At 39.7% G+C, this 27,584-nt stretch overlaps 1 protein-coding gene and 2 long non-coding RNA genes across 3 annotated transcripts in view; 2 read left to right on the top strand and 1 right to left on the bottom strand.

Moving 5' to 3' along the window:
• Window positions 1-4,051: 4,051 nt before the first annotated feature.
• Window positions 4,052-9,350, top strand: zfp36l1a (zinc finger protein 36, C3H type-like 1a). The gene is made up of 2 exons (XM_043262852.1): window positions 4,052-4,222; window positions 5,834-9,350. The coding sequence occupies exons 1-2, from the start codon at window positions 4,151-4,153 to the stop codon at window positions 6,890-6,892; spliced, it is 1,131 nt and encodes a 376-aa protein (XP_043118787.1). The 5' UTR covers window positions 4,052-4,150; the 3' UTR covers window positions 6,893-9,350.
• A 1,139-nt stretch (window positions 9,351-10,489) lies between these two features.
• The window catches only part of LOC122361633, a 47,226-nt gene continuing 30,131 nt past the window's right edge, over window positions 10,490-27,584 (bottom strand). Inside the window, exon 5 of the long non-coding RNA XR_006252991.1 lies at window positions 10,490-11,696. This is a non-coding gene — a long non-coding RNA (uncharacterized LOC122361633). The remainder of the gene's footprint in view (window positions 11,697-27,584) is intronic.
• LOC122361632 lies at window positions 11,678-20,526 on the top strand. The gene is made up of 4 exons (XR_006252989.1): window positions 11,678-11,789; window positions 11,993-12,113; window positions 18,627-18,677; window positions 19,736-20,526. It is a non-coding gene; the product is annotated as an uncharacterized LOC122361632 (long non-coding RNA).

The raw sequence follows: 27,584 nt of genomic DNA, 5'->3' as shown, positions 1-27,584 counted from the left end.
TTTCATGTGCAAACTAGGTTAAATGTCTACGGGATAATTAGTAGTGCTTTTAAAGGCATGAGGTTCCGGATTCGTATTTTATAAGTATTCAACTTCGATGGCATTTTGTGAGACAAACCTTTACAATAACTCCTATTATACAGCTTGTGGAGAAGATATGTGCTATTACTCTTTTCCAAAGTTTTTGTTGGACGGAAAAACAAGCAAATCCTATAGCATATATATGTCTAATTTTATCATCGTTATAAAAATATCAAACAATACAAATAAAGGAAATACAACTATTATGGAAACATTTGTCTTATTTTACGATATCTGGGCACAAAATATCACAGCTCTATGGGTTGTGGTATTGTGGGTAGCAACGAATTAGTAACTAATCAAAGCACCCTAGCAACCCCCTAACAAATTAATAAAAAGATTAATAATCTAGTTTCCATCCAATAAAACAGTCTCAAAATTACGATCATAATGCTGATTATGAGCTCATGTTAACTTTAATAATCAGTAAACAAATCATTAACTTAAAACACATGCTGTGTTTTAGGGAATCCAGAACATGAAACAATGTATATGCAGCTAAACAAGCGAAAATATTAATTTTCCTTCCATCTTGCGTCTCATTCATGTCCAAGATTTTGATCAAGAATGCATGTAGAAGGAAAAGCAGAAAGAAATGTTTGTCTGAGGCAGGAAAGAGTGGCTTCACTTTCTGCCTTGTTTGTTGTCCGGCCCAGCACTGGACACATGGGCCGTGTAACTCTAGTCCGGTTGTGACCACACAGGAGAGGTTCTGTGCAGAGGGGGTCGGCTCCAGAATGGAGACAGATGGACGGAGGGCAGTTCTCACACAGAGAATGGCCTCCACTGTTCCCGCGTGCTGGCCGCTGCTCACAAAGATCATTGATTTTGACCACGTTGAGTGAAGGGCTCGCTAATATCTCATTTCAGCACCGTCCTCAGCATGACCATGACACCTGTTCGGAGGTCAGGTCTAAAGAACACCTCAACTTGGGGAATCTGATATATATATATATATATATATATATATATATGTGTGTGTGTGTGTGTGTGTGTGTGTGTGTGTGTATATATATATATATATATATATATATATATATATATATATATATATATATATATATATATATGCATGTGTATTCTGTTAATGTACTAATTTATTGAAGTTACTGAATGCACACAATACACTTTACAATTTACTGAATGTATGTTATTATATTCTTTATATTTTTATATATTATATATGTATAATATAATAATATTGTTATTTACTGAATTTATATTAACTGATATATATATATATATATATATATATATATATATATATATATATATATATATATATATATATATATATATTTATAAATAATCACTATAAATCACTATATCTATTATTGAAAAATTCTGTAAAATATTAATAGATATATTATTATATTCAGTATCTACGTATACTATGTTTATTCGGTAAATACTGCTTGCATAAATGGACATAACATAAATGGACAACACACACCTCATGTCAATAAAAACCTTATTCCCATCACTTACAAATATTTGATCTTAAATAACCATAAAGGTTTCTGGTCAGTTAAATGATGATTTCTGTAGTGATGATGCATTTCTTTGTGCTGCTGCACAGTAGGAATGATTCAGAACGGGGAGTACACCCTTCCTCATAATCAACAGGCCAGAAAACCTGGTCAGAGAGGAATGCTAAACTCAAGACAGGAAATTCAATTCCAATAATCGTATATTCATCACTTCACTATTTCCTGTCTTCGAACCCTGACACTTTTCCCCAGCAATTCCTCTTCCTAACTACAGTGCATTTACCTTTGTGCCAGTATCCTGTTTCCAGCTTCTTCAGTTCCTTGCTCCAACTCTACAAAAAGACAGGAAAGGAGGGATAAACAAATCGTAAACAATAGCATAATAGCTAGCAGATAATGTCACGATCTTTAAGCCAGAGAACTAATGCTGTTCCCATATTGTAGGGGTCAAAGAGAAAGCCATAAACGTCATATGTTTATATTTTCAGGTTTAAAAGCAGGCGTCTTTTCAACATCACTTTCGATCCTAATCGTCAGTCCTGACCCTTGAAGCAACTCATTGTACAGCTGGAGCCCCGTACAAAGAGCAGAGGGGGGCAACGGCTACTTTGTAGAGGAGTTGCATGGGAACAACAAGACTGGAGAGATCTAGTGGTGTACCACTTACGATTCTGTGGCCAAGCTTTTATGGACAATTTTTTTTTTTCCCTCATTTCAATTGTGCTTAGCCTTTAAAATACTTGATTTGCATAAATGCAAGAGGAATCTGGTAAAAAAAAGCAGAACAGGAAAAGACAAGTAAACAGATTTTGAACGAAAGAAAAATCCGTCCGTCAGCTGTGGATATCGAAATTAAAAACTTGAAATGACCATCCAGATATCAGCTCAGTTGTACCAGCAGGGCGGTTACCACAGCACATAACTGACTCTTGGAATCTCACAAGTTCCCCCTACATACTTAGAGATTAGACTGCAAAGTAATCCTGTAAGAGATATTTCATTCCTTGCCTCTTACTACCATCTCAAACTCTCTCTCTCTCTCTTGCTCCCTCTCACTGTTCAGCTAACAACAGCAGAAGCCAGGAAGGAAATGCAGAGCAGTCTGTGAAACGAAGTGCTCCCTCTACAGGCCAAAGGGCCACACTGCGAAAACAGTCTCAGCTCATTTGCATGATCTTTACCAAACAAGTTTAAGCAATTATGACATAGCTTGAGTTCAAATGTATTATTGGACTTTGTATGAGTGAAAATAACTTTTCTTATCCCGACTCTTAGGGCATATCATCAAAGTATCGATAAGTTAGTTGGGAACACTTTGAAATGTAATCTCAACCACTCCTGTCAACCTTCGGTTTTGTCTCTCTTACACCCCGAGGGTAGATTACTTGTTTGGGAGAGAACTTGTTAAACTCCTCATAAACATACTCATAATTCTTAAACTGAATAATAATCTCAGCATGCAGGTTTCCTCGCATCTCGCCTACAGTCCTCATGTTAAAAGCGCTGTTAAAGTGTGGAGGGGGAAGGCCTTTATAAAAACTTCCACCTCTGGCGGAGAGGAGGTGGAGAGGAAGGGGGGTGTTGTGACCCCGTCCTCTCCTCCGCCCCATACACAGCCCAGGGCAGTGTAGCGCCGTAGCAAACATCCCCAGTAAATTTGCCCCCTCCTCCAACATTTCTGAAAAAAACTTTTGTCCTAAGTGGTGCTGTTCTTCCTCAGCTGTAACACAAATACAGAATGACTCAGTGTAGACCGAGAGAGCAGTTCTTGCCCTGTCATGGATTACTAGGGTGGGCCGTGGGACGGGGTCTGTCCTGAATGGCGTGCTTTTTGAAGCTGTGGGAGCTCTATTTCGCTATTCCATCTAATATAAAGACTACAGGTTTTGCTTATTTACAAAAAATAAAAAATAACACATCACCATCCACATGAGGTAACAAAAAGCTCGACGTAATATTGTTTTTACAGAATATTAAAGTACTTCAGAATGTACTTCAGAAAACAAAACGTTTACAATGAAATAAAGGTGCTAGGCAATTATCTTAAACCAGCACACGAGGATACAGTTAATAAACAAAAATAAATCCCCACGTCTTTGTATTCTTCAGTGAAGCGCAGCATCATTCACTGTACATTGAAGATGAGCGATAATTTGTTGATTTCCGAAATAATTCGCAGCGAATATTTTCATACTAGGCTACGAGAGGTAAAAGACTATCTTTGAGTTACAGAGCGTTTTTGTTAAGAATTACGCAAATCTGCAAAATAAAGTTTTAGACACCGACGAAACCAACTAAACACAAGGGCGCTGATTCGCTCGAGAGCGTGCGCAAGAGCTCTGGTAAACTTTTAAACTGCGTTGCGCTCCTAAGCGAGAGAGAAGTAAAAACTTCAAAACTTGAAAAAAAAAAGAGCAGAAGAAACGCCCATACGAAGCGTCGTCTCTTGGCCCCTCCTGCATTGGGTTAAAAGGAAATGCAGACCAAGGAGGTTTCTTACAGGGCAGCACAAGTTTACACAACCAGAACCTAGCTTGTTACAATTTAAAGTATCCGATTCTTCTCGCCGCGTTTGATTTATGCTCGATTGGAAGATGACCACAGCCGTGGTGTCGCCTTTCTTCGACTTCAGCGAAGTGATCAACAACAAGGTAGTGAAAAAGTTACAGCTCGATCTGTTTGTGTTGTGGAATGTGGACGATTAGACTTTCCTTCTAGTTTTGAATGGGCGATTTCTAGTCGTATTAATTAACAACTAGATTACAATTGCTTGTGCCGTTCTTAAGTCACGTTTAAAGTTATAATGTAGCACTGAACGACACTAAAGTACGTAGTAGACGCTTGCAGCCAGCACAGTTCCCTGCTAAGCTTGTTCTGGAGAATCCATGGCTGTGATTTTACAGCATATGTGGGTAGTTGATGCATATTGTGTCCATGGACGTTTTTTTTTTAATCAAGATTTGTTGCAGGAATGTTTAAGTGAAAGTGTGTATCTTGAATCTTCAGACTGCTTGCAGTTAATTTGAACTTTAATCACAATTCTAATCACTGTTGAGCTCACAGTAGTTCATTCAAAGTAACTATGTGGTGTGCTTTTTAAATTAATTCAAGTACACGTTTTCAATAAGCTAATGTCATTTTAATTAAGAGACTACATGCCTAACAGTTGACACAATCCTGTTTAAGTCTTTTGGCATAGTATAACACATGAGTACACATCAACTTCCCACTGATGTTTCATGCCAACTACCCACGTATGTTTAACGATGCTTCCTTTTGAACTGTTTATCAACTGAAGTGTGGAGCAACCGGTTTCACCACCACCTGAATATATATATATATATATATATATATATATATATATATATATATATATATATATATATATATATATATATATATATATATATATATATTATAATTAAACCTGATGAAACAGTGTTTTTGATAGACCTGTTTGGGTGTAAATGTGAATGGTGTATGAATCTTTGCAAAGTCAGGGCTGTCTCGTGATTTTATTGAATTAAACTTTGACTGAGAGGAGTGACTTAAATCAGTGAGTCAAGATGGTTCTTAGATATGAGCTTATTTCAGTGGTTAACCCATACTTGCATTCAGACATCATTTGTCAGTAGAGTTAATGTGTTTTTCTTTGCTGTGCGGATGTAACATTTAGATTTGAGTGTGTATTTCCATCCAGCTGATTGTCGCATGAGTGAAACCCTATAAATAACTCTATTAATAGTTTTTCTTAATAAACCATGTGGCATGGTGTAAATACAAACCATAGTAGCTTTTTAGGTTGTTGCCGAATATTCAAGATTTGGTGACCAGAAGTTTAAGAATGATGTATGTCTTTGTTACAACCCTGTTTGGCTATAATGTTCGTACATTGACAAATTTCCTCATTGAAACTAAACAACATTTAGTTTGAGATTGATTCTGAAGTTATTAAAGTTGTCAGATGCGGTCATCAGTGTTTTTCCACAGGTTTCCAGACAGACCTAGTCCAACTTCTGATACTGTACAAGTTAGGTTATTACTCATATCAGACACACACAGCAGTCTTTGCGTTTCTAAAGCAGTCAAGCTTTCCCATAGTGGGCATTGAGCCAAGCTAGCAGTTGTTTAGGCCTGTATTTACTCATGGGTTTAACATGAAGCCAGTGTGAAACGGTTAAGATGAGCCAACCACTTTGTGACTTTCAAAAACTGAATTCAGTGTCATAATTTTTCTTTTCTTTTTTTTTTTTCTTTTGTAGAACAAAATGCTGAACTACAATAATAATATCCTCAGTACTCCACACCCTGTCTCGGTCCCCTGCACAGGGGCAAGTCTGCCCATCTCCAACCCCACCGGGTGCCTGCTGGACAGGAAGGCTGTGGGGACGCCCTCAACTGGTGGGGTTTACCAGCGCCGGCACTCTGTCACTTTGGCTAGCACCAAACTCAACCAAAACCAGTTCTTGAACATTGCCAAGGCAGATCCATCCCTGCTCGGTTCAGGGACGGGAACCACCGGCAGCAGCAACAAAGAGAACCGACTTCGGGACCGCTCTTTCTCGGAGACGGGGGATCGCCTGCTACAGAAGTGTTCGGGCCCTGGAGGCCCCAACAGCCAGGTCAACTCGAGCCGCTACAAGACAGAGCTATGCAGGCCTTTCGAGGAGAACGGCGCCTGCAAGTACGGTGACAAGTGCCAGTTTGCCCATGGCATTCATGAGCTGCGCAGCCTAAGCCGCCATCCTAAATACAAGACAGAGCTCTGCCGCACATTCCACACCATCGGCTTCTGCCCCTACGGTCCACGCTGCCACTTCATCCACAACGCAGAAGAGCGCCGCGGACCTCCTCCGACCCCATCGCCGCTTTCATCCTCCAATAAGATGGAGAGGCCTCGGCTGCAACACAGCTACAGCTTTGCAGGGTTCCCCAGCTCTGAAGGCTTGAGGGAAAGCCCTACCTCGGTCACTCCTCCACCTATATTTTCCCCGGACGAACTGCTCGAGTGGCCTAGCAGCAACCCCTTTACGTATTCCAGCCAGGAGCTGGCCAACCTCTTCAGCCCCGGCCTGGGCAACGCACCTTTATCCTGCTCCGACCCTTCCACCCAGGCTCCGTCTTCCCCGACGACCCCGTACTACTTCAGGGCCATGTCAGAGTCTCCCCAACTTCACGAGTCTCCATCCAGTCAGCTAGATTCCGACCAAGAGGGCTACCAGAGCAGCGCGGGCGGAAGTCTGAGCGGCTCCGAATCTCCCGTCCTCGACACCACCCGCCGACTGCCTATCTTCAGCAGGCTTTCCATCTCTGACGACTAGAGCACACTGAGCCAGACCCCATCCCCCTTTCCACTGCACGCAGCAGTCTTGGGCAGAGAGGATGAGACGCTAGCACTCCCTCTACCTCTCGCCATTTCTCCGGCGCCCTAGAAGCCGTAGACTTCCCTCCTTGTATGAAGTCCGCTCTGAAAACCGATGCAGTGAATTAAGGGATCTTTCTCGTTTTGAATACTCTTTTTAGCCAGAACAAGCTAAAACTCTCCCAGCCTCAAGACCCTTCTGTTTTCCGGGCCTCGGCTTGCAGAGGCCTCTGCTATGTTCTTGGTGTGACTGTGCCAAACACGCAGAGTAGGAAGTGGATTAGCGAAATGCTAATCGTGAGAGGTATGAGACCGTTGTGCCAGGTGCCACAGCTGCAGTCAAGTGTAGCGGAGCCAGTGGCACGGTTATGGGAGAGATCTGCGCCCTTCCCCCTCCTCACAAATTACCACTCTTCTCAAGGACACTCTTTCATAACTAACTAAAGCTCACAAGTGTCATGCTTAGACTTTTCACAACTGTCTTTGTAGACCTGCTTAAAGCAAAAAGAGGAAAAGAACATGAAAAAAAAAGACAAGTGCCTGGGGTTAAGTGTTGGGGTGAATGGACCACTGTTTCTTTTATCTTTTAATATATATATATATTTTTTTTTGTGGCCTAATTATGTAGCTCTTGTTTTGAGTGTGTGCTCTCCCTACCTTGAAATTGCAGATTACACCAGTCTGCAGGAAGGACTTCTCTCGTAAGGGTTGAATGAGAATGGAGCTCTGGAATATTTCAGGCACATTCAAATGTTCAATCAGGTGCTACATGCTCCATGCCTCCTCTCCAGCCAGCACAAACCCTGAGATGGGACGACTCCACTCAAAAAAATGAACAATTCCTTACAATTTTTGTTATTGTTGTTGTTAGTGCCCTTTTTCCCATTAGTTGCTGGTTACTTCAAGTTTGTTGGGAAGGGAATCTTGTTGTTATTAGACCTTAAAAACAAACTTTTCTGTCCCACCTCAAAAGCCAACTTCCCTCCGGCCAATCAGCAGACAGAGGGAGATTTCCATCATTCCCAAGGTGCAGTTCAACCTCCTACAGCTTCACTTTAGTTCTTCATGCAAGCACGCTTTTTTCCGTAGATTCTGCTCAGAGGAGCACTTTGTAATTTTGTCATCTTTCCACCTCTAAGTTTTGATTTTTATTATGGTCATTGTTTATTATTATTATTATTATTATTATTATGGTTATATTATTGTTATTGTTTGAAAACCTTTCAGAACAGAAGGGTTTGCTTGTCACTGCTTATTTAACTTATCAAAAACATATTTATTGGTGATCATATGCATTTTTTTGTTAATTTTGTTTGTATTTATCTTGATAATGAAACGATAGAATATATTTTCTTTTATGTTAAATTATGATCTTCTGTATTAATCTTAAGATTGTGAAGACTTGTCGGCTTTCTTTTTTTCACAGTTTAATATATTGTACTACAATGACTTTTGTTGGCAACTACACTTAAATGAAACTTAATTTAAAGCAAAAACAAAAAAAATCCTCTGCATTCTGATTTATTTATTGTAGATTTATTGTCATTCCCTTTTTCCCAGATATTTGACTGCAAAATCAGTACTACCATACAATCATTCCTAGATTATAAACTCACAGGAGTGTCGGCTTTTTTTTGTTGTTTGTTTGTTTGAGGTGAGCTTAGGCCCCACTTGTAGCAATTTATATGGCAGTTAAAAATCTTTTTTTTTTTTTTTTTTTTTTTTTTTTTTTTTTTAACAGTGAATCAAACCGTGAATTTTTGTTGTGAAAACAGACTTGGATTACCAATCCATTAACTGAATGCCTGAGCCTGATGATAGATTTGATCTATGGAACAAATGATCAACTTGTCAAAGTATCAAGTTGATCCAAGATGCAGAAGTTTAGTGGCCTTAACACATGCACCACATTATAAATACCATCATGAAGTGCTTTTTTTTTTTTTTTTTTTTTTTTTTGAATGTTCGTTACAAAGGTTTAATGATGTTGCAAGTAATAAACCTCCAGTGTTAAAGCAATTTATTTGGTTTATGGTGGTGGACATGAAAGGCAGGCAGTAATTGTGACCTACTGGGTTGAAGTTCTGTTGTCCTTGGACATTTGGAGCTTTTGGCTTCTATGTAAAGTGCCTCTTTTACACATTCCATGAGCAAGCTTCTTTGCCTTAAATAAAACTTTTTTTATGACTTATTGCTTGTATCCTCAGTGGTTTAAGCAATGATTGTCCAAGTTGGTTAACAGTATAGACACAAAGAAAGTATCTGAAGAGTTGAATGTATTTTTTTTTTTTTTTCATATAAACAGCTATTGTTGTTCACTACAGTAATTTCTATGAGTTTATATAAGATTGATCTCTCTTTTGTAATGACTGATTGCAGTTAAAACCAATAAAATCCCATATTTTTGAGAAAATAAATAATCGTGAGTATCATTTTTATGCGGTATTTATCTTGTGGCGGATGCAAGGAGATGGATTGCTTGAAGCAAGGAAAAAGATACACGTCCTGCTGTCAAATGCAATTAAAACTAAAAGTTCAATAATCATAATAGTGGTGTGTTTATATATAATACACAAAGGCAGGGTAGATGGTTTTGGCTGCACATGCTACCAAAATGTCTCGAGAATGGTTTGACTGAATTATACTTGCGACTGACCGCTGAGGACGAGAGAACACAAACTTCTTATTTGGTTAGGACAGCGATTTTCACAGAACCCCAATTCTGGATCATTATGGTTTTACTAATCTCTGTGGATCTGGCATCTGTGATACAGGAAAACAGATATTCTGCATATTATCAAACATTCTGACCCACGGTCTACTGTAATGAGGGAGTTCCTGTGAGGAGTACAGTCATTGGTAGTCTAGAGAAGGATTGATGGGCTACTGACCTGACTGTGGTCAAACTCCATGGGTCTCTCTGATTACACAGTTCCTAATGGGAAATCTGCTTCTCTGGTTTCTGCTGAAATAGTGATGAATTGGGTTAGAGGAGAAAAGATCTCCGAAGTTAAAGCGTGACACGTTACATCAGGGCAACCGTTAGAGTCTGGCCGTTATGTAACTTTGTCCTCAAACAGATTAAGTTAACTGAAAACCCCCTTCAAACACGTACAGTTGATGTGACATTAGATCTCACAGGTTTGGGGAAATTGCTAGTTTGTTTTCTCTGTCTGTACTGATTCCAATTTTTTTTTTCCCCGAGGCATTTGTGTTTCTACGTAAAAGTAATAACCTTTCAACATTTCAACATCACTCTATAATATAACATGTTTGATTATAATAGCCTATTGTTTGTTTGAGTCTATCATAACCAAACGTATTAGAACACCTAAGCTGTATTAATTCTATGCAGTTGCTTTTATTAAAGAGACATGCAGACTTTAAAAAAATGCAGTTATGACATTATAGATAATACAAATAATAGATATGCTCTCCAGACCTATCAAACCTTGGAGGTGAATGTGCATAATAAACTACATCTGTGGTTATTTGGTAAGACACCTGTGTGAACTAGCTTTATATACTAACAATAGCATAATTTGTTTATAAATAGCACATGGTTGCTTTCTTATCTAAAGCAATGATGCTCTAAAGCAGTTAATGTGTCCAAAAACTTTCTGGAGTCTTGTTCGGTAAATAAATATTGACCACATCTACTTGTGAAGCAGAGTTCAACACAGTATATGTTCAACTTGTTGGCACCCAAGTCTACAAAACAACACTCGAATATGTTCCTTTTTGCTATTTCCATTGTGCAGGTGATGGAAAGACTTGCACCAGTTGCTTGGTATGTTCTGTCAGGTGTACCTATATAAAGAAACCCTCAACCTCCCCATCTTTCCTCCACTGCACTCACAGTCTCCACCCTCGTGAACGAGGCCACATCCTGTAAAATGTGCCTGTAAACATATAGGTGCTTGATGTGTTCTCATCATAAACAGGAAGCAGGTCTCTCTTTCACATGCAGTGCGGCTGGAGAGAGAGAAAAATGGTACAAAGCGGAAAGCTACATCAACCTGAGTCTGTGTATGTTGAGAAACACTACTAGACTTTGTAATTCCTCTATCAGGAAGTCCTGGAATGGATTGCTCGATGTTTGAGCAGTGCAAACAGACAAAAATGTGCCAATTTTGCCCTTTTCTGTATCATTCGTTTGTGTACAGATGCATGTGTGTGTGCATATGTAGAGCAAGTGGAAGGCCAGGGTCAGTGATAACTTCAGATTGAAGAGTAACTTGTGTTCTGCGAAGTAAGTAGTTTCATGTGAACAGATTTACTTTCTGACCTACTGTTTATCTTTACACCAAAACAATGAGGAAACGTAAGCTTAAAGTGAAACATCATTAGTGTTAAAATAACATATTGGTTGTATCATAGACAATTGTCCATGGCCCTAAAGGCATGCAACTAGTTTCAGTTTACAACAAAAACACATTAAGAGAGTGATTATCATAGCAATGTACTAAAACTACTCAAAATGCCTGAATAGAGATGCCTTGGCAACTTCAGAAAACTCCCTAGTGTCATGACAGAGTGTTTTGCACTGAAATACTGTATATATTTAGTTTACATATTGTGTTGAGCAGCTTGTCCCATCTCAGCTCAGTTATTATGACTGGAAGGTCCACATATAAGAACTTGCCATTCTGAAGCCGTGCAGTTATCCAATCGTCTGGTCATGAATATTAACTTTGCCCCCCCTGGCTGTTTCCATAGTCCATCACATGGTTTCTTTTTACTGCTTCAGAGCAACCCTTGACCTGTAACGAAGAGCAGAAGATTATGCCAGAAAAAAGGTGTTTAGAAGAAAAGATCTCAAAAAATGTGCGGTTTGGAAAAGTTTCAATATGAAGGTAAGTTGGTAGTGGAACCAGGTGCAAAGGAAAGTGTGGTTGCGACTGCACCCAGCCACTGGGTTCTATTTGCAGTATTTCTCTGGCTGCTGAAACAGCACAAAGAAGCGTAGAGGAGACCGAGTTAGAAAGCTGAAACTGAGCTACTTAACCCTGTCACATCTCTGATCTGTACTGTGCTAAGTGTTTGTGTTGGACCTTAGGGTAGGACGTTGGGAGCTTCTGGATGAGATTAAAACAACGGAGAAACTGCACTTTCTGCTGTATGTAAATACTGCAGCTTTCACTGCGGGGCTAGAAACACATCTGATGTGACCAAAAAAGGTAGAGGCAGCAATGTGTTTTTTGTGTCTTTTTTTTAAGTTAGCATTTTTTGCATGTGTGCGCAAAACTGCATATCTTAACACCTTTGGAGGCATAACTGTACAGTGAGTGGGAAGCATATCTCAAACTGTTTGATGTTGCTTGTGACATTTCACTGCCGTGAGAGTAGTGATGCGCAATGTATCTGAAGCTCCAAACCACCTTTTCTTCACGTCCTTCCTGCCTCACATGTTCTCAAATGAGCTTAGACCCAATTATTTTCAAGAAACACCACGCCTTGATTGTTCTTTTATGAACCCCCACAATCAGTTATCATTTTTGTGAAAGCAACGTTCTTGCAAGTAAATTTAAAACTGGATGCATACATTAGTTCAATTGGAGATGTGATGCAAGTGAGTGAGTCTAATGGACATCACATTATCACAAGCTTATGTGACTATAACATGGAAAAGAAGCAGGTCGGTGTGGTCATAAAGGGCAAACTGTAGACGGTGGGTGGCTGGAAACTTGGTCTATTTGTGTGAGTATCTGTAGGTGAAAGTGATGACGACAGAGTACGTGAAGACCCTGACACCCAGGCCAGAACTGTAACTGAATATGATCGAAGCTTCATGGTACAACAAGCGTTTCAAAGTCAATCTGGCTCCATCAGAGCATTCCAGCATTACCTGTGTAAATAAAACACATTTCACACAAGTCATAGACTCCAGACAATAATTTAAATATAATGTTTTAGTCCTTCCTTCTAGCTTTGTCAAACAGTAAAGGGAACATTTCACCAGCATTTACAAGCTTTGTTTCAAGCGGCCTCCATATGTCTCAAAACCATTCAACGCACATTCAGGCTACAACATGTCAGGCACAAGAACAGGAGACCAATGATCTGCTTATCTTCTGGATGAACCTTAAGTAAATGCCTAAAGGGGACTATTGCCTTAGCTCTGTTCACACACTCAAACACGCCCTATGTAGTTCTTATCCACTGCGGGACCTTGAGTAAGCACTAAGAAATGACACGCTCCGATAACCTGCTTTCTCAAAATAATCTACGATAACATTGTTGTAACAGACAGACAAACTAAGAAGTGATTGCAGCTTTATCTTATGACTGGTTCAAATGAGTCATTCGTCTGCTAATGGCATTGTAAAAAGTTAGCAAGAAAATCAAAAAGGAAACAGATTGGTATCAAAGTTGAAATGTTTAGTTTGTGGTTCACTTAACTTTTAAGGATTCTCACATGCTTCTCATAACCTCAGGTGACAAGATACTGAAAGGTTATGTGTGAGAAAACACACACACACACACACACACTCAAACACACTGTGCCTGAGGTAAAAAAAATTGCTCCTTTACCATTCGGAACCTCAGAAAGAAAAAACCTACCTAACCTGAGATTGCATTGGCAAATCTCCCCACAGATTCTCAGAGGCAATGTTCCATCAAGATTAGGCCTAAACGAAACCAGTCGGGCCTGTTCCTTCCATTCCCCTGTCCTCAGGGTATGCTCACTTGCTCAGACAACGTTCACAAACACAAACATTCTCACCCTGACATAAACACGTGTCCAACAAACCATAAAATCACTTCAAAACATTGAAATGCAAAATAATCTTAGCAGCACATAATGTGTACCGTGGAATGGTACACAGAAATGTCACATTGAAGGGATGTGGAAACTTTAATAAAGGTCATGCTTTAAAAATACAGTTTGGGTAGCCACAAAAAATTCTTTTTACATTTTTAAACCACTTCGTAACATTCATTCGATGCGTGCTACGGAAGCAGTTGAGGAACCAGTTGCTAGATTAACACCTTCAGATGATAGGGTTTTAGCACCCACAACTTCTAGGGGAAATTCACATATTCTTGACCGTCTGAGCACACTGAGAGAAGCTGCTATTTTTGACCGTAAATGAGATCTGGGACTGACAAAAGCAGTGAGCAAGCAAAACGTGATTGAATATTTTCTGTTTACTTCGTTTTCACAGACTAAACAGGAACTTGCTTTTAATGTGCACAGTTTTACATACAAGATTTAATTTAAAATCGTCACGCCTACGACACATTTCAGGGCATTTCATCATCGTCACGTTGACCACTGTTTGATGGAAAATTACAAGTGTTTTGTTAGTGAACACCCATGTGCGTTTAGATGAATTCAACTCAAATGGTCGTTCACAGCTGTGTGGGTTCACTAAGATGTTCAGTCACGCTCCTGTGGAGGCAAACACAAAGTGAGGATGGCGTGCTCTATTGTTTAACAGGGGAGATCAGGCTGTTTTTAGGAGCTCTGGAGAGAGGAGACCAAGGAGGTTAGAGGAAGAGCGGCACAATGAAACTCAGAGAGCTCTGTAAATCACTGCCTAAATGATCCACCACCTGTTTGTCTGTGTGTGTGTGTGTGTGTGTGTGTGTGTGTGTCCATCACTCATCCAGCCACCCAGCTAACATGGGTATATTCTCACAACTTTTAAAATGCACAACAAGAAAACTGGATATTTGAATGTTTATAGAAAAAAAAACTTTCAAATAATGTGATCTGAGTAAAAATAAAAGTTATGAATATAAAATAGAATGAACAAACATTCTTTAACCTTAAAACATTCTTTTAACCTTAAATAATGTTCTAATCACAACAGGAATACTGGATATTTTTATTATTATTAAAATAAGAATATAAAAAAATAAACAATCAAATATTTGGGGTAAAAATAAAGTCACTATTGTGTTGTAAGAAAAGTTTTAGTAACATTTAAATAATGTTATAATCACGACAAAAGAACTGGACATTTTAACATTTTAAAAACATAACATTATTATAACCTATATTTGTTTCCAGGGCAATTTTAAGACATCCTACATTTTAACTTTAACTGAGCGGCTTACTTAGAATGCACTAAGATGCCAAACTTGCATCTTCCTGAATAAACAACTTTATTACTGACTGTGAACATCCATTCATATAAAATAAATATACAGTACTGTTATTGGATAAAATACTAATGCCTATTTTGAACATTAAATATTTATATATTGTGTATTTCATGCTTAAAGTGCTAGGTTATTAGCATAGCAATATGCTAATGTCAAACTCAAATCAAAGCAAGGCAGGTCACTGTCTTCACCTCATGTGTGGTATACATGCACATGCATAGCCCCTGTCCTAAATGGCATTCTTAGTCCTCACGGTCTTCCACACATTCGTGCCGATACAGATTTCACTGTTGGGTAGAAATCTGCTGCAAAGCTTTCCTCAGTGCAGGCTTGAAAGAAGTGTGCATCCGTTGCATAGTGGCCTAAAATAGGGAGCTCATGAGTAAACAAGTATGCAATTTAGGACAGGGCCAGGAAGTACACACTTATATGCAAGTGTGTGTTATATGTGTTTATATGTGTTAATGCTCTTATAGCACTAAAAGATACATGAAATAAAAACACTGAAGAACCAAAAATTTAACCTCATCAACACAATTCAATACAGTGAAATATAGTTATTGATGAGAAGATAATTTGTTGTTGATCCTAATGTGCATCACAGATCCATTAAAGAAACTTAAATATGTGATGCACAACTCATGTACCATATTTCACATTCATAGGAAAATTCAAATGGTATCCAGGTGTTGGGAAACCTTTTCATGTGCACTCATACATATGTAATTACAATATCAACAGGAATAGATGGTCATAATGAATTACAGCCCACTTTCCTATGGGGTTTTCCAGGAATAAGCCAGATTGAAAGACCTGAATTGGTGGGTGGAGTAGGTGAAGATTTGTGGAAAGGAGATCTGGGCTAAGATGTTTGTTTTCTTGGGCAAAATCTCTGCAAACCTTTCTGGGCCAGCTCAACTTCCTGTTCCCTAATCTGACAAGAGAACTATCATGGTTAAATCATTATTTCTATGGTTTTCAACTCCCGTTGGACACATGGTTAGAGATGGTCTTTAATTCATTTTAATGAACTATAATTAATAAATCTCTTGTCTCATGTCTTGGTCTTTAATACTCTCTCTTTTCTCTAAAGAGTGATACAAAGGGCAAGAGATTCTCTGGAAAGCACAAATCAGTTTTACTTCCCCTCAAGTGTTATTTGCCAGAAAGAAAAACAATTGTCTAAGTGTGATAACCTATTCCTCTCTTCCCAAGAGAGTACAACTCAATTGTCTTCAGAAAGGGTGTGCCTATCTCTGTAGGTCTAAAGAATGAGCTTGTTTGCATACCGAATATAGAGATGCATGTGGATTAACCAAACAGAGTCTAAGACTGTTGTCTTGTTACATCATAATTTCTACATGTTGCCTAACTGGCTTACCTATAACCAGTGAGCTCAGTGGAACATACAAGCAATTCCCGGACTGTGCTCCATCATTTGATTGCTTCCCTTCAGCCCTTTATTTAGTTTGTGTTCATTTGGAGCATTGCCTGGCTCTTCCCGTTTGTCCTGTTAACTTTCATCCAAGTAATTGCCTGCATTGTGAGATACTTGTTTTTATATGACCCCTTGTGACCTAAATGTTGTTTGCTACCTAGTTGACTTTGGTCATCCCCTACTTCGCAGTCAAGGTGGATGGGTATTCTTTGGAAATGTCTATGTTCCTTTTTTTGCATTTCAATCACAAAAACAAGATTTACAGATACCTTAAAAGTCACATGTCGACCTTTTGACAGTGGTCACTTTTTGTAAAAGCTCACCTAAAGTGTTTTTTCTGCTTACTGAAAAGAGGAAGAAAGGGAATAAAGTGACCACACAAACAAAAGTACAGCATTCAAATCTACCCAGTATGATACCTATGCCAAAGGCATTGTAAATGTAGCCCTATAGTCTACTGTTATTTGTTGTGTAGTTTAGTTTGAAAGGTGATTTTTGGGAAATGGGACAGTGCATGACCACAAAAGCCAACAGGTCTGTATTATTGGGTCTACTTTGGGTGGTAAAGGTGGGCCTCCCTCTGGGCGCCAGGCGGCTGGGGAATATCAGATATGAGCAGGGAGGGGTTACTGAGATCAGATTGGGGGGGTGGGGGGAGTCTCCAGTGTCCCCTCCAGCTTTGATTTAACCGAAAAAAGCACAGTATAAAAACAGAGGAAGACTGTCTTGAAATGCACACCTTGGTGAAAGCTGCTTGTGTATAATGTATCGAAGGTGGGCCCCTTTTTTGAAATGCTGCCAAGCCTGTGGCCACTATTGGCAGTCGCATTAATCCAGAACAGGAATAATGGCAGTAGAGGAGGAGCCAGAGCCGAAACATTACCTGGCAATTACAGGGGCAACGGGACTGGGGGTTGGGAGGATAGCGCAAGAAAATGCAGAACATATGGGAGGCAACACAAGGGCGGATACCTGACCTAGAACGGGTCAAAAATACAACTCACTCCCAGCAACCTAACAGAGTGCAGGGAGCATGTGTTGCCTGCTTGGGTCATGTAATGTTTATGTGTAAAGCAGCTCCAGCCCAGCAACATGCAACCCCATGGAATCATCCGAGCCCGACAGCCAAGAACCGCAGCCAACCGTATGTGCAGCCAAAACACACGCCGCGAATGCTTCAATCAATTTAGAAAACTATGAGGCAACAATTATCGGTTAACGCGCTGCTGAAAGGCCATGTAATGGAATTTGTACATGAATGTTTTTGCCGAAGATGGACACCAAGTCCATTCTACCCAGTTGTGATGTTTTATACAAGGAGTGGCACCATCCTCAGGTCTCTGTGGAAATTTTGAGCCATGATGGAGGGGTCTCTCTCTGGTCTCTTGTTTTATTTTTACGTGCCAGTGACGCAAAGACCTCGCAGCTGACTGCAAGTTTTTATTGTAAACACAGCTACCGCCACTGGGCCAGCTGTTAAGCTTCTTATTTCTCTCGTCATTGAAGCAGAGCTCTAATCTTTTAAAGATCCAGTTACTGGCTGGGTTTTTCCACTGGGCTACTGGTTGTTCCACTAACTTAAATGCATACAGGAAGCAAAGATGGCTGGTTGGAGGACAGTTGGATGGAGGCCTGAGATTCCTGTACTAAAGCATAAGATATTGAGGTCAAAGCTTTGGCTCTTTTTGATTGGCACAGTTTGTTTATGCAGTTGTAGTGTTACACAAGAGTGCGTCGCTCATGTCCTGACCCCTTCATTTCAAATAGAGGAAGGAAAAACAGCCACTGAATGGGAAAGACAGAGACGGAGAGAAAATGAGCACAAGAGAGATGCTGATGAAAGCAGAACGGAGGGAATATAAACTGAAGTCCCAGCAGCTGTGTCGAGGGCTACGGGGACGACACTCCCAGCCAAGTTCCATGTCCGCTCTGATTATGAGCTTGGAACAATGTGGCCCATTGTGGGCTGGCTACTTCACCATTCTCTCATCATGTCCCACAACCCCCCCATGCCTCTCGCTCGGTCCATCTCACACAAACACTTGCTTTATAGATATGAGTGCACTCTCGTAAACCACAAATCTAGGCAAAGAGATACTCTGAATCACCACATCTGTCCTGTTATTTTGCTTTTTGGCAGGTGAGGCAGCTCTGAATTGGAAACATCGAAAAGAAATGGAAATACATTAAGGTGAGTCAGCCTATTTGACACGGGGGCCTAGTATAATCCTGAATCAACATGACCTGCTTTAAATAACATTCATAGAAGTAAAGAGAAAGCCAATTACCTCAGACCACAGAAATACAATAGCCTTGAGCTATTAGCCTACATTTCAGCACTCTTTTGTTTTGAGACACGTATACAAAGTCATAACCTGCTTTTAATGCTTATGATAAACGTGCTGTCCACACCGTCCTACTTTAAAGAGGAAGGTTCTCATTGTCAACGTGCCTTCCTATTGACACATAGCCCTGAGTCAACAAGACTGTCACAGTTTTACTTCTTAGGCTCAGCTTACCAGTATTGCTAATTGACACACTAACGTCTTGTTGCATAATGCGGCCTAATTCTTGCATAACCTGGGGTATAGAGGCTAACGTGAAACTCCATGCTGCACTGAGTCAGATTTGATCTGAGAGTCTTCAAGTGGCAATTTTGGCATATCTTTTACCACAATGAGGAGCGTGTTATTTAAAGAGTGTTTAAAGGGATAGTTTACCCTAAAATAAAACATTTACTCATGTTTTTCCAATCATCCAAACCTGTGAGACTTCCTTTTCTTCCTATCCTGGTTTGCATTAAAATGAGAACAGAGTACATTACTTTAAATGGGAACATGCTGAAACAACACAAAGCTGAGTAAATGCTAAAAAATATACATTCTGGGTGAACTTTAGTTTTCTGTTATTATGAGATGATGCTAAGCAGCCACTTGTTGATTGCAGGAGTTGTGATAACATTCAAGGACAGCAAAATGAGTCTGAACTCAAACAAAAGCAGGTCACGGCACTCTGCACCCTAGTGAGTGGTAATCAGACCAAATCTTGCCTGAGGAACAACAGATGCAGAGGTGCTTTAATCACCAATATGCAACACCTGCGGTAAAGAGGCCTAGTTAAAATTTTACAGAACCCCTTGAGAAAGGAAGAGCAAGCGACAGGGAAAAAGAAAGACAGACAGAGAGGTGTGAGTGTGATTTTCATGAATGAGATATCCAGCAAAAGCATTACGATGGTCTGTGTTTTCAGGCTGTAAGCTGCTTCAGTTTCAAGGTTCTGTGATCTGATTGGATGCAGCTGCAAGAGAGCACCATGGGAATGCAACAGCAGCTGGATTTAGTGTACAGCCTCAGAACCTAGAAAAACAAACTCTTTCTGTGTCTGTGTGTGTGCGCGATTAACTTTTCAAGTGTCCAGGCTTTACACAAAGGGATTGTGCAAACATTGCAAACAGAAATTTACAAACTGAAAATTCAATGATTCAACAATATCCCCTACACATGTCTGTGCACTCCAATCACTTTTGACGATTACTCCTTGTACATGGATTGTTTTTAGCAATCCAAATAAACTGTAACATTTTTTATAACTAAAAACAGTTATAATGCATTAATACATGATACAAAATAAAAATATGATTTTCCGTAATGTGGCCTCACTTAAACCATTGTTTAAAATACTTTCTTAAACTGTTTTGATCTAAAAATCAGAAAGTCTTAGTCTATAGCTAACAACAAGTCTCTGCACGTTTCTGGTTGAGACTGTAAAGTGTGGTGAAATCTAGGCGTGAAATAATCATTTCACAGCAGGGGCATGTGCAGGTATGCCTGCAGCCAGCAGGCTTATGGAGTCCCGCATCTATGTCAGCAAGCGGTTGTGCAAGGTTTGGCTGCGTCACAAGGTGATGATGGACATAATTTCACGCCTCGGGCCTTCCAATGCCGTTCACTTTACAATCTGCAGGACGAGGCTTGTAGGAGGTTGCCGGAGCAACAGGTTTTCACATGAAGTGATTATTGTTGGAGGAACAAAAGACATGACTGCTTGACCTGAATATAGGCACAGAATAAACATGTCCTCATCAAACAATGTACTTCACTACAGATCCGATGGGAATAAATCTATTTGTTTCATCATGTGATTTTTGCGTGATTCATTGATTCGAACTTGAGATTGGTTTATCAGTTGATCGCATACGGGAAGAACACCTGAAGGGTTTTGCTGTATACATGTGTACGTGTGTATGTGTGTGTGTTTGTATGTGAGTATTCTTTCATGGGAGAGTGGCAGGACTAAATCTCTCTAAGCTTTGAAAAAGTATGAGAGCAAAACAAGAGCACAATCCCCCCCTCCTCATTCCAGCTTATTAAATGTGCGGTTAACCTAAAATAGCTGTTGAGGAGAAAAAGAGTTGCTTGAAAAATGTTTCCCCCCCAGTTAAGGTTGCGAATATGCAGGATAATACAGATTTCTTGGCTGGATCCCTACCTTCTGGTGAATAAACAACACTGAAATCTGTAAAAGACACTGGGAAAAGTTGGACAAAACAGACACAGAAGGAATGGAAGTAAAAACACAGAAAGGATCCCAACATTCTAGGATAAATTAACCTAAGACTGATTAAAAAACATAAGATAGGACTGTGAGAGAGCAGAGCACATTTAGATAAGGAGTGAGCTGGTGGAGCGGGCAGAAGAGATACACAGGAAGAGAGAGGAGTGAGGCAGGACAACAGAGAAGGAGAGAGAAAGGGAGTGACGGAGCATTGCTTTTCAAGACCAGGCTGAACAAAGGAAGCTTTGTGTGGAGTGCTGAGAGAGTGGAGTGGAGCCAAGATTTAGGGAGGGTTGAGCGGTGTGCACTGACTGCATTCCTGCACTACCATTACTGGACGGCTCTCATTTAGACCGCTCCAGGAAACATGATTATCTCCCAATAACAAAACAAGCCCCTCCTCTTTACATTTCTCTTTCTTGATGACTTGACACGTCTTAAAATAGCAACTTCTTTGATAGTTTCGAGCCAACATCTGGGCCGCCAAAAATAGCATTAATTCTAATGTATCTCGGTATATTTATGCATAATATAAGTCATAACATTGAGCAGACAATAGACTCTTTAAATTAGACCAACTTTATGTGCATGGTTTATGTCCTAGTGTGCATTTTGTGGCTAGTAAATATGATAACTGCAACTCAAGACAACATTTGACAGACTTACGAATGCGTCTTTATATTTTTGGGGCAATTTGGTAGCTGCCATGCCATCTTGTTTCAAGATGAGAGAGTATTCATGCCCTTTTGGGGGTCACCGGCATATCTTGTGTTTTGGATGCTGGTGTGTTGGTGTTCTATCATTAAAGGGACAGTTAGAAATATTGTCATGATTTGTTCACCCTCCTATCATTCCATCAGCTATATGTTAAAGAAGATATTTTGAAGAATGTTGAAAAACCAAACAGTTGTTGGTCCCCATCAAGTTGACCATCAACTGATTACCAGCATTCATCAAAATATATTTATGTTTAACATAAGAAACAAACTCATATAGGTTTGGAATGACATGAGGGTGAGTAAATGACGACCAAATTTTAATTTTAAGCTGAACTTTCCCTATAAGACAAATTTTCATTTGCTATTTGATAAAAATCTTGACGTGTACTCAAACTCAATAGAATCTGTCCAATTCTTCACTGATAAAAAGGGATTAGTAAACATTTGATTTATAAATTAATTAGTCATATTGGTTCATGTACTAAATCAGTGAGTAAATGATGACAGATTTTTTGGGGTAAAATGAATTATTCTGTTAACTAGATTTACTAGTTAGATCAGCACCGAATTTGAACCAAGCTAGTCTAAACAGGTCCTTTCAGCAGGAGTAACATGTTCAATAATGTCACAGGAAGCTTTTTGTGTCTTATGTCATTTTGTCCACTATCATTAAGACCAAGACTAAATATCCTGTAATAGCGGCTCTGTCTTTCTCATTGCTCGGCTAGCTCTCCTCCCTCCATTTCATACACAGCTGCATTGTTCCAGAAGCAGAGTGCTTCAAAACATAAGCGACTACATTCACTATCTAATTTGGCAAATAAAATTTAGACTGCAAGCCACCTGACTTGGTCTGGTTTTCTTGGAAAGACAAAAAGAGACGTAGATATCAAACTGGAGAGTACACGAACGCAAATGCCCTGAATGAAAACGAGTGCGCTAATGACTTGTGGTACATTAGTGCTTGGAAGTCAGGGTTGAAGGGTCTCGCCATTATTCAAAGGAAACATCTGATCTGGCATCAGCTTCAATGAATGGTGCCCACATCTTCCATTTTCCCTAGTCTGATCCCAGAGCAGTACAGAAGACTTACGTAATACCTTGTACCAACTTGCGCATTTTCCCCTCAGTTTTTCCACTGCCTGTAGTGATCCATGAAATGTGGTCTAATCATGCTTTTTATGTCATTTTACCAATGCTGTTACAAGACCTCAGATTTCTCCAGCTATTATTCAACTGATCCTGAAGTAAAACCATTCCTGTTCGCCCTCTCTACAGCCAACTTTTTAAATCCAGATCTGAGCCCATAATCAGCCTCACAGACTGAGCCGGGGCCCCCTCCCTATCTTTCTGATCTGCCTCTTTTGAGGTCCTCAGGAGAGCACGAAATAAAGGAGGAATAAATAATAATTGTGTGGAAAAAAAGCAGATAGGAAAGAAAGAAATAAATGAGAGACACAAAGAAAAGTGCTGAGATGCTGAGATTGAAGTGGTGGGACGAGACCCCCTATCTACAACTGCCTCCCCATCCCCCTGCTGGACGAAGAAGAGGCGTTTTCTTCAAGGGAGGAAGAAAAGTAATTAGTCCCCCCAACACACACACGTACACACACAATTTCCACTCTCACTTCTTTCTTTTCATCTCTTTTTAATTCCTCTACTCAGCAATTTCTAAACCTTTTTGTTCCTCCTTACAACTCTACTTCTCTTTAAGACTCTCCTCTTGGAGGACACTGGCAGAGAGCGAGTGTGGAGTCTGAACCGTGTGTGTGCATTGTGAATTTAAAGCAGTGTCTCCTTCAGGGGTTTTGCATTTGTATGAGAGGCGAGGCGGTTGGATTTGGCCGTAATCACAGCTTTTCTCTATAGCACACAGAGAAGAACATTCTCAGAGTCTAATTAATGGCATTGCTGCAGGGGTGCTTAAATCAAGTTATTATAAAGTTTTTTAAAGTTTAGTTGCTTTGAACCTCTGGAGTGAACTAATTTTTCCACCTATACAGAGCTAACTAGCATGCTGATCAACACCTATATGGACCCAATTTGTTCGGCACTTATGAAATCCTCTTATTCAAAGTTTTACAAAAAAAAAAAAAAAAAAAAAAGGTGTATACTTCAAATAATATTATGTTGCACCATCACAGTAGTGTACAAAGAATAACCATTGACTTGGTATTTGTATTAAACCTTTTACCTAAATCACATTAAGCCATATCAATGGATGTTAAGGAGATGTAGATGTGTATCTTTAGCAAAGCAGCATGGGGAGACACTATTGGGATGCTTCTAAAAGGTTTTACGTAGTCCAGGTGACCTGTAAATGCAAAAACAAAAACTGTTTCCATTGCAGTTTTGCAATATATTGCTTGAAAAACTGAGCAGGCAAGCATAAAAAATGTATGCAATATATGGGAGTTTCCATTTGGCATATTTTCAATTCACAATTTACTTTGAGAAAGGGTAATGTAAACCCATGAGACACAGTAGAATCCAAAAAACAGCATATGATGGTGATTTTGAGAAAGTTTAAAAGAATATGTTATTTTCATACTAAATGATACCCAAGTCCATTTAGAGGCAGACAATGGGGAATGGGAAGGCAAGAAGAGAAAAGAGGCAGAGGCACAGAGTGGATGATAGAGAAGATGAAGTTTTGTGGGGGAGTGGTTTTAACATCGATAAAAGTTGGGCCGTATGAAAATCCCCCTTTGCTCACATCAAAGCCCAGCCTGCCAGTTCAATTCAGAGAACCAATCTGCATTCCCATAGGCTCCCCCTGTTTCCTGCCCCTACAAACACCCCCAGCCCATCTCCCTGCTCCCCCTGACCACGCTCCCTTAAAACAGGACCACCATTGTCCCTGCACACTCCCTCCCTCTGCCCAGCGGGTGACCATTCAGACGTCCCCCACCTCGCTGAACTCCACGTCCAGGCCAGCAGACATCCTCCCTGCCCCCATGAGAGGACAGGGGACAGAGGCTTGCTTTGGGAAATGACCGTTACACACTGAGCGGATCAAAATGAAAGAGTCATGTGATTGTGTGTGCGTGCAGGGAGGGGCAGACTCCCATGTGGGGTGTGAGACAGGTTTTGGCGAAAGTTAGAGGTTTGTGGCTATCTTATGGGAGACAGATGAGTATGAGAGACCATGGGGTATGTGATGCGGATAAAGAAGAAAGGTCAGGTGATAGATAGTGCACAAAACAAGCTCTGATTGCTTTAACCAAAATGAAGAATGGGGAGAGAGATGAGATGAGACTGAGAGTGACAAAGAGAAATCTGTCAACTTTAAAGTTTTTGCAGCATCTTAAAGGGATAGTTTAGACAAAATGTTCAAATTATCATGTCATTCAAACCTAAATGGTTTTCTTTCTACAGTGCAACTAAAGATAAAGATATTTTAAAGAATATTGGGTTCCAAACAAGATCGGACCCCACTGACTTTCATTCTAAAGATTTATTGAAATAAAATCTAGTATATGTCACTTTTTATTCGGCTTATCCTGTATCTCACTCAGTTTGCCTCTGAAGGTCTACAGGTTCAGTCAAGGACACAATCAGACAGAGTGTTTTAAATGTCAAACCAAAAGAGCAGAATACCATGGATTCCTAAATGACATTTTAAGGCTGTGCAGCAGGTTGCCTGGTTGCTCAAGAAAGTTAATGAATGTAGGACCCTGTAGGGCTCAGTAGAAGACAGAGGCCTGTTGTACCAAGCCATCTAAACAAGAAAGGAAAGTAGAAAAGAGAATAAAAACCAGGCAATTCTCATTACTTCAAGTCATAAAATTAATAATAATTTGGTTTAATGTGGAACGAAGAACTTTTGTCCTCAAAATATTGAACCGAACAAGTTCAAACGGCTTCTGAACAAAAGCCCCCAAAATTGAATACAATCCCTTTTAAGTCAGGCTTAGGGTTGTGCTTGCACACACGCAGGGGTGCTCACACTCATACACACATTTCCTCTGCTTTTCTGTTTATTGTGACAATAGAGGGATTTGGGGGATCAGGGTTGCACTAGTCTGGATTTAACGCTCCCTTACTCAAAGAGAGCTTTGCTTTTCTGACCCCTCCGTTTTCACTGCTGTCAATCAGCACAACCTCTCATCATGTGTGATAAGACCGGCTTGGCTTCTTTCTTACTCGTTGTTGCATTTTTATCAATTCCTTTTTTTTGCCTTTGCTCTGGTGACAGGAGCACATGATGCAAACTTCCTTAGTAGCTTATGCTAGCATGCTATTAGCAGTTCTTAGAAACACATCGTCATTGTTTTTGGAATACTATCAGTGTGCACACGGTGAGGGAAAAATGACAACAAATGGATATGAATCTGACAGCTTATGAACTCTTTCCCCCTTCCTTAAAATGTTGTATTTAAAATACTTTAAACTTGTAGTGTAGATAATTTGACGTTATATACAGTAGTCAACATTTAAAGGTTCAATATTAACTTTTTTGATCCACTTTAAATGCTAACTAGCGTATGCTTGTCAATCCAGTTAATCTCTGTTCATATTCAATTCCAGTTTTTGTTTAATTTAGTACTACATCTATTTTATTTATATTTAGCAAACATGCCTTGGTCACCAGATTTTACAGTACCGCCACCTTCACGTTTCAATACTGTCACCTAAATAGTTCCCACATTTATCATACTGCAACATTCATCCCGCATGTTAATATTTCCTAAGAACAGTTTCAGATGATATTGACTGGTGAACACATTCCCTCTAGAAATAATTCTTCTGAGAATATCTATTCAACCTGTCACATGTTGGACTGATGTCAAAGAATCTGTCAAATAAACATCTCATTGGATGTGGCCTGCAAGTCGTCATCGTACGAGACTGAGGAATGAGATTGGTCTGGTTATTCCACAGGCACAAATCATTCATCCGTGTCTTTTTCTGACAGTCACCATGTCACTCGGTCTCAGGAAATCTCAGGAGTCTGAGTCGGCCTACACACTTAGGTATGGAAACAGTTTGAAATCACATTCCTGTGCAATTTAATAATTTCTTTACATAAAACCAACAGGAAGAATGCCATACTTCATTTTTAAACATCATAGCAATAACATCCAATTTAACTCAGAATAACACTGCTTGTCTCAGCAGGGTTCGATGAAGGTTAATACAGGAAGTGTGAAGCTGTGAGAACTAGACTAATGTCCTTCAGTATCACTTAGGTATGAGATACAGCGAACGTCTTCTAATAACAGAGAAAAACTTTGCTGAATGGCAAGGGGGTGTTAGTTTACCTCTAATTTACGAGTCAGCAACAAGGAGAGAGTAAATAAAAGACAGCAAATACTAGGTAGCGCACAAGCTAGAGTCATCTGAAGTCCTCTGATCTTCTCAATAGTTTTGTATTTGCTTAGCTTCCGTTGGACAAGGCTCTAACAGATGCTTTTCTTTCAACAACAGCACGTATTCATGCTAAAAACTAAATAAAAATTTACACTTGCAATTTTTTTTTTTAAACAAGGCATGTTGGAATAATCAACTAACAATGCGGGTTGATTCCGATGTATAATTCATGTGTCGGGGGGTATAATATGTCCGGATCTGAGGCAGGATGTTGGATAAATAAACATTCTTCTGTAGCATTGTGAGGTGGAGGTCTCAAATGCTGGTGACTTTGAACGCTTCCATAGAGAGAAAACAGGAGAAAGAGGAAAAGTGATCTCAGGGATCCTGGAAATTTTAAATGTCATCCTCTTAGCCCAAATTAAGAAGCTGGTTGCTTTGAGAGTGAAGACAAATGAATTAGTTAGTTAGCGGTACTTGCTAAAGTTAACATCACATCACAGGATTTGGAT

This window comes from Puntigrus tetrazona, chromosome 17 (genome assembly GCF_018831695.1).
Source record: "Puntigrus tetrazona isolate hp1 chromosome 17, ASM1883169v1, whole genome shotgun sequence".
Taxonomy (NCBI): Eukaryota; Metazoa; Chordata; class Actinopteri; order Cypriniformes; family Cyprinidae; genus Puntigrus; species Puntigrus tetrazona.
Note: the sequence above shows the minus strand (reverse complement) of the source record. Positions and strands in the feature narration are given on the sequence as shown.